Source organism: Agrilus planipennis, unplaced genomic scaffold (assembly GCF_000699045.2).
Source record: "Agrilus planipennis isolate EAB-ADULT unplaced genomic scaffold, Apla_2.0 scaffold5, whole genome shotgun sequence".
NCBI classification, from domain to species: Eukaryota; Metazoa; Arthropoda; class Insecta; order Coleoptera; family Buprestidae; genus Agrilus; species Agrilus planipennis.
In genome coordinates, this window is record NW_020442468.1 from 1247098 (window position 1) to 1255239 (window position 8142).

The 8142-nt window shown below is 36.1% G+C and overlaps 1 protein-coding gene across 2 annotated transcripts in view; it reads right to left on the bottom strand.

Moving 5' to 3' along the window:
- The window catches only part of LOC108736377 (calpain-9), a 120982-nt gene that overhangs the window by 98686 nt on the left and 14154 nt on the right, over window positions 1–8142 (bottom strand). For both annotated transcript variants that reach the window (XM_018468782.1, XM_018468791.1), the window contains exon 2: window positions 2429–2744. In XM_018468782.1, coding sequence (XP_018324284.1) covers window positions 2429–2618 — 190 coding nt within the window. In that variant the 5' untranslated portion in view covers window positions 2619–2744. The remainder of the gene's footprint in view (window positions 1–2428; window positions 2745–8142) is intronic.

An 8142-nucleotide genomic window follows, 5' to 3' on the forward strand; every position in this document is an offset into this window, starting at 1 on the left:
TTCTGTCGGAGCTGCCTGCGACGCGCTGATGAGATCCAAAAAGATCGAAATCGCGATCCGCGTCTGGCAGTTTCGACAGAATACAGACCACTTCGAATTATTTTATTCCACCATACATTATGATAAAAGAATCTTTCCAGAACTTATAACGAACGTTCTATGACTGTGTAAAAAGTTATTTACTGTCAAACGAAGGATAGTGGATTGAAGACAGAAGATATAAATTGTGCGAAAACGAGAAGCCCAAACGGTGACATAAATTAATACGTAGTGAGATAAATAATAACATGCAAATGAACTAAAAGAATTATAATGAATAAAATAGAACAAAACGAAGCAAAACAACCTGAATGTCTCTATATTCTATAATGAACAATATTTAGGCAGATGAGAATAAAATTTAATCATCATAATCATAAGATCGTCAGTCCTTAGACTGGTTGGACACGCATCTCCACCCCTTCCTATCCTGAGCTAGTCTTCGCATTTCCCTAAAACTTGAACAGCCCATATTCTTAACTATTTGCGAACAGTAATCTAATCTAAGTCTACCTCTACCCCTCCTAACTCCTACTTCTGCTTCTAATATGTCTCTGACTAGCCCTTCATGCCTGAGAAGGTGTCCTACTAACCTATCTCCCCTATTTCTCATTGACTTCCATAAAGTCCTCTGTTCTCCTATTCTTTCTAATACCTCTTCATTTCTAACCTTCTCTATCCACGGTATCCTCATCATTCATCTATAACACCTCGCTTCCAACGCTTCTAACCTTTTCTTTTCCGCAGCGCCTAACGTCCATGTTCAACACCGTGGTAAATTTCGAAAACAGTAGTTTTAAGACACACTGGTGAGCTTTCGATAAATATATGTTATTTTCTCTGTCAGACACCCTTTTTATAATGTGCTTGTAGCTGTGCATTACACAATAATCTATTTTTATAATTATAGTCATCATGAACAACTTCCATAGAAGCTAAGTCTACCTAATTTGGACTGAATGTTCACACTTTCTCGCTTCATGTTTTATTTATTAACGACATTATATGTGAACTCGGTACAAGTGTTGTGTCTAAAATCATAATTATTGTTACAAGAGCATGTGGAATGCTATAAGGATAGATAATGTTGAATTGTTTTCAACAGTAGGTAGTTGGTATAAACGCCTTATTTCGTAAGAATTTGTTCATTATGGATAATGAAAACTTATGATACATAATTAACGATAATTCCTTGTTTAGACAAAAAATTATAAAGAATAATTGTATTATTGTTTTTATCTCTTATGACCTGTCCACGGGTTTATTGCTTTTATTACATTCACCTGTTCTCTTTAAAGTAAGTGATACATAGGAGAAATTATTGTGGGGTCTTCAAATTATAGAAATTTTCTGTAGAAAATATGTACATACATCCCCATACAAATCTCTGTTTATTGTAAGTTTCAGCACCATCTGTGGTAGGGAGGTTATGGGTTAGAACAAGAGGGTAATGACCGATCTCATAACCTAAATACTTCGGTACTCACTTAGACCATGGATTCATGATGGGCGCTCTTTTTAGAGTAGACGCTTTGGTAATTTAGAAAATTTATACAAAATATTGTACTTCGAAAGGATCTTCTCAAAAATTTTATCGTAAAGCTATCGGGAAGTAGATTATCTGAAATTTTCGGCGTTTTTCTCATATTTGACATTTTATCTGCCCACCAAGGCTTTACCATGGATGATTACGTAGCAGTTGGTAGAACATTATTGAGGTGAAACACAATAAATACGTGGATGAGGATAATAAGTGGATAAGGTATAAATCTTAAGAAGATAAGGTGTGTGTTGCGCAATATAATCCAGTATACTGGCCAGTGCTGATGTGTCATGAATCGACGCCATATTGTACTGGTGTGCCACCATATTGTACTGGTGAGACAAGAGTCACGTAGTAGTATTTCAAACGGGCGTGTGTGAATACGACTTTGAGGAATTTTTTATTGCAAGAAACTTTACTAAAACTTTTGGAGCAAAATTGTCGTAAACGAGCACAAACTCTATTCTCAATATGGCGCCAATTTGACGTCAACGTACTGCCCAGTATATTTCGAAACGAATCAGTATGACGTCGATTCATGACGTCGTCAGCAGTGGCCAGTATGCTGGGTTATATTTCGGAACACACCTAAGATAAGGAGAGACTTCGGTTACGACATAGAATAGTTACTACCTGCTTTCATACAAAGGTGGTAAAAGAAAAGAAATTGTTAAAATGTTTTTGTGAGGGTCCCTATTTTATGGAGGCCCTGATGGGCACCAGTCCCAAATAGCCTGTTAGCTTTGGTTAGGCTTTAATTTATATCACATTTGGTTAATCCTCTAAAGCCACATAATTTAAAAACTCAGTTGCTGCAGTTAAAATAGTGATAAAGGGTTAACTTACGAGCATGTCCATTAGCTTTCTGATAAACCCCATTGTGACTGGCATGGCTGGCATGTCCATTCTGAGGTAATCCAAAACCATTATGATTGTGGCTACTGGCTTGACCATTGGATAATCCGAGATTTTTCGGATGATTAACGCCACTATGATGAGCGTGCTGGCCGTTACCACGTAAAATTGTCTGATGCATGTTTTTCAGTTTTAGAGAAAACGCACTTCACTTACACTGCAGTTTAAAATTACCTATACAAGAAATACTAAATCACTTATGTTCAATTGTCCCGACTCCCATTATTAATATTGGTCGTTTAGTCAGCTGAAACAAAAGAAACTCCAATTAACCAGGCAATTGTCTTGTTTAAATCAACTTAAACATTAACTGATTTCGTTAATAGTTAATAACTTTGTGTAGAAGAGAAATTTTGGAAGATCAGAGTTTAGCAACAAGACTGCATTCGTGAATTTATTTTCAGAATGTGATATCTTCATGTGACCAAGGAATATTTATTTATAAAGACTTCCGTGTAGCCGTGTGTATGCACAAATTTTTAGTTCTTGTTATCGTCATGTTTAAATCTAACAAAAGATCTTACAAGAGCCGTGTAAACAGGTTAATACTTTTTGCGAACAAATCTACAAGGTTCATATCATTATCACTTAACAATTTCGTAACAAGCAATTTCGCTCGCTACCTTTGCGATCGAGCTGCACGTTCGTTGTACACTTTTTTGCATAAAAATGCAGTTTAACTGTAAATGGAAATTCAGTGGTGTTTGCTGTAATGGTTCAGTATGTCGAGGACGCAGTCTTTACGATATAATCGGTTATTCTGAGGGATTGGTGGTGATTTGGTTAGAAAATAAATCATAATAGAACAATTACATTTCTTACAAACTAATAGAAATAAGTCATTAGTTTCTAATCATATTTTGCACTAAATGATACAAACTCGACCGAACATTGCACTCTTTGTCAATGGCAATTTGATGTTGAAAAGTTGGTACCCTACTTATAATTGACGTGCCTGACCTTTCGCACAAGGCGGTATCAACTGGTGAACTTCTGACTTGATTCTTTTGATTTTGTCACCTGTTTTATTGATATGGCAGCTTACACTTGGCTGAGTGATTTTGAGCTTTTTGCCCATAGACCACAACGGTTTGTGTATCCTCCGATATATCGTCAGCAGGTTCAATTTTTCAGTCTAATTAGCAAACTGTTTTTGGAAGAATGTTTGGATAAGGGAACTCACTTAGGTCTTCAACATTTTGGTCATTGATGTCCCATTGTTTTATATGAAAAATGATTACAAACTAATAAACTGTTTGACATTGAAATCGTCCATTTGAACCCAAAATCTTTATCTTTTGTGCGTTCATACTCTCTGACTATTTCTAGGCTTGAATTTTGTACCCAATGACAGGTTAACTTTACAAAAGGTCATTAACCGTTCTAAGAAAATACAGAATTTTATAGAGATTACAGAAATATATAAAACTTTTTTTAAATGTCTTGTTGACTGCAATGAACAAGTTAGTCGATATCTTCCTTTACGCCAACGTAATTGAATATCAATGTATCATAAGAATCTTCAATCATTATTGGATTGATTTAATGAATTTCTCGGTAAAGATCCTCCACTTTCAATGAACAAGGTAGTTGATATCTTCCTTTACTTTAACATAATTAAATATTAATGGATCACAAGTATCTTCAATCGTTATTGGACTGAACTAAAAGATCCTTTATTTTCAATGAACATTATAGTTTATATCTTCCTTTACTCTAATATAGTTGAATATCAATGGGTCACAAGTATCTTCAATCGTTATTGGATTGAACTACTGAATTTCACAGTGAAGATCCTCTCCTTCAAGAATCTTAGTAGTGTAAATTCATCATATTTTACCATAAATAATGTATAATAGTTCACTGTCTTTGAGTAACATTTTTGATAACAGACTGATCTTCAATATTCTAGTATATTTGAACTAGTATTTGACCAAAATGAGTTAGATTAGGTTATAAAAGGTCGACGACCTTATACAATATTCATTACAGTTACAGAAACCCGTAAATCTAGGCAACATTTAAGTACGTCCATAATTTCGAATTAGTGCAGAACTACGATGTACTCGGACATAAAACGAACTAATGAAAAAACAGGGAGAGAGGATACAAAATAATGCGTAATCCGTCTTTGTTTTTTGTAGTCGTCATGGTCTGTTTATTTCAGACGATACGTTTTGTGTTGCCTTCCTCTTTCTACGTCTCTTTGTACGATGTTTCCCATCGATTCCAGGTCACCGGATGACCGGGCCAAAAAGCACGAAACCGAAATCCGGATTTCCGTTAGCTCATAACGTGTGACAAATGCATACAGTTCGCCGAAATGTAACAGTAATTAAAGCGTGCATTAACGGCAACGTCAGTAAGTGTGCTTTTCTTTTCGGAAAAACAAAGAACGAACAAACAAATGACAGAATTCCGCTACACCATTCCATACATAACCTCATTCAGGAACAAATTATTCAATGTATTATCTACGTATTTTATACAAAACTCCAAATCGGTAGTGAAATGTTTGGAAGGTGTTCGTAAGAAAGGAAGAGCCATTAGAGCGACCGGAACTTAATTAAGCACGGCCTCCTTCAATTCGAATCTCGAATTAAATGACGTGCGAAGAGATCGCGGTTGGCGATGTCGGTGATGAAGCATTGTTCTCTGTCGCCACCACCGCGTCGATCGCTCGACGATCGGACGGGCGGACCGCTTGATGGATGATGAGGACGATGTCGGTTAGGAAGAAAGTGAACAGTTCACTTCGTGACCGAACGAAAGTGAAAGGATTTACGGGGTGAATGAATGAAAATTCACAACGCGGTCCATTTGATTGGGTCAGTGTGATAAACAATGGTACAGACTCGGTAGAGTACGTTGAACTTTTTTCATTCGATTTATTATCGAAGCAGGTTTATTAAAATAGAAGAAGGAAACAAAAGAGTACTGTTCGTTTCAAGAAGTTGGAGATATGCCCTTTCCCTTTATTAGGATGCGCCGTAGCATAATTCCAAATTCAATCATATTTGTCTGCGGAGTTCATTTCTCCACCGATCATCGAGCGAGAACTAGACAAAAGTGTACAGTACCATTTGCAAAATTATTTAAACTGCCTCGTTAAAATTNCTACAGATATTCGAGTAGAATTTATTTTTGGGAACCGGTTCGGTCCCGATTGGATTTTCCCAAATTCAAATGGGGTTCCAAATGGGATACCCGAACGGTTCCCTATTGGAAATGTAACGCTTTCCCCACCTGGGACCCGGTAGGGAAAGCCCTAATTGAAAAATTTGGGGAAATTCCAAATGAATTTTGTCTAACCTCAAATTTTCTTCTTCATGTATTAAAGATAACTCCCGATTTTTTTCACGAAATCTTCTGACACGTAAACGTGTTCACGACGTCCTTCTTGCGATGAATAATTTGTTGGTATAGTACATAAATAAGTTGTTGAGAATATCGATGTTGATATACGAAAAAAAAAAGGGGTATGTCTAAATTGTTTTGTAAACTACTAGTAGTTATACTGGTCACGAACGCACGCTACCCCCACTTGCTATTCAAAATGTTTTCTTGGGTTACAATAAAAATAAGTCTAAGATATAGTTAGGGAAATTCCGATTGGGACGCAATAAATACTTTCCAATAAATGGCTAACTGTTACATGAAAGTATAAAAATAATTATTAATAGGATACAGTAAATAAAACAACTATTTATTATTTATACATTAAATTGGGCAAAGNTTTTAAGAAATTGCTAAACATTTTCGTCTAGTACTGTACAGTTCTAGCCGATCTCTTAAGGCCGCCCATAGAGAGCTCTGCTCGTTCAAGCTTGTTCCGACTATTTCTGTCTTGCTCACGCCTACTGTGTATTCTTTCTACTTTCGCGCATATTTCTTCAAGGTCACAACTCAAACAAATTCAAATGGGTTCTATTTAGAAGTACAGATGACGTTATGACATGTGAAAATTGTTTTGACACAAACAATAATGAAATAGATGTAATCTGTATAAAACCTTATTCCATCCAAACACCATCTACGTCAGCATTTACTTGTGGTACTGTTACATCCTTAACATCAAGCTTCGGCAAGACACTATATGTATCGTCAACATTTTATTATTGATGTCAAATTACTTGCCAGAATATCTACTTTTTTTAAAATGCATGAAAAGGACTCTTCTCTAAAGCGTCACCGCGCATTTTAACTGGGATTCTCAGCTTGAAAACCCTATACTCCGTGAAATTGTTCTTAAATTTTATGGGATATTAGCTGGATCGATCATAAAACCGACTTTTCTGATTTATTGCGAAAATGCGACCCTGTTATTAATAGAAGAACTGTTTGTATTACGTATACAGTGGTACCTCGAGATACGAGTGCCCTAACATACGAGTTATTTGAGATACGAGCTATAGAGCGAGTGAAGTTTTGTTTTGAAATACGAGGTTTTTGGCCCNTAATTATTCTTTAATAATATTGTAGTTGGGAAGTGCAGTTTGGGCAAAGTTTGGGATTGCCCTAAAATACGCAGATCAAAATTCATTGGGTAATATAGGTGGAAAATGCCCAATTTGGGCAAATCCAACAATCAGCAATAGAGACCCAATTGGAGTTGGGGAATTAACAAAATAAATTCTACTGGGGAAGTGCAAATGCGTGAATATGATTTGTGATGTTAATGAGCGACTGAATTCTACTGTATTTCTCTCGGAAGGAATCCCTTTTTATTTAAACGAATTTTAAGTGGCTACCAACAAAACGCTCGTTTTTATTCAGTCTATAGAATGCATACGTGTAGATAGAATAAGCCTTTCTTCTCTTCGCATAATCCGTTGCTACACTTCCGAGACAGCTATCCGCTATTCCGAGATTTATTACTTGCATACAAGCACAATATTATAAGAAACAACACAGGAAATAATTTGCAACTAACAGCATTTAATATCCCGTTTTCAGGTGCGCATCGTTTTGTCTTTTGAGAAGGCTGGAAAACTTACGTAATTTCCAGTGAATTTGTTCTCACAGACACTGCTGAAACTCAAAACGCGTTTTTAATTCGCAGGGATTTTAGTGTTGCGAAATTCTAGTCGTGTTTTTTACAATAACTGTTTTCTTTGCAAGATTTAATGTGTACCTATTTCATAATAGCTTAACCGGTTTATGAATTACACCACTACCATTAAGTTACACTTCTCTGGAATTTTATATTAGACAAGTAAAACCACAAGGTTCTTTCGAACAGGTTTTGGAATATTTTTTTAAATCTATTTATTTTTCACCCTTTAATTACTGTATGTCGATGGGGTGCATACAGACCAGTAGGAGAGGGCATTGACTACAGAAACGCCAACAGTTATGGCTGCGGCTACTCGTTAAACCCAATTAATAAGGGTACTATACATTATAGAAAATACGACAAATCGCGCTGTAAACGCCATCTTTAGTACAGTGCTAAATTTTAGGATTACGTATGCTTCAGTAAAGTCCATTTAAATATGTGGATATCTACTTGCTGAAACGAATCCCGGCGTAGCTAACCTCAACGTGGTAGGCACGTTACCATAATCGAATAAAATAATTCGAAGTGGTCTGTATTCTGTCGAAACTGCCAGACGCGGATCGCGATTTCGATCTTTTTGGATCTC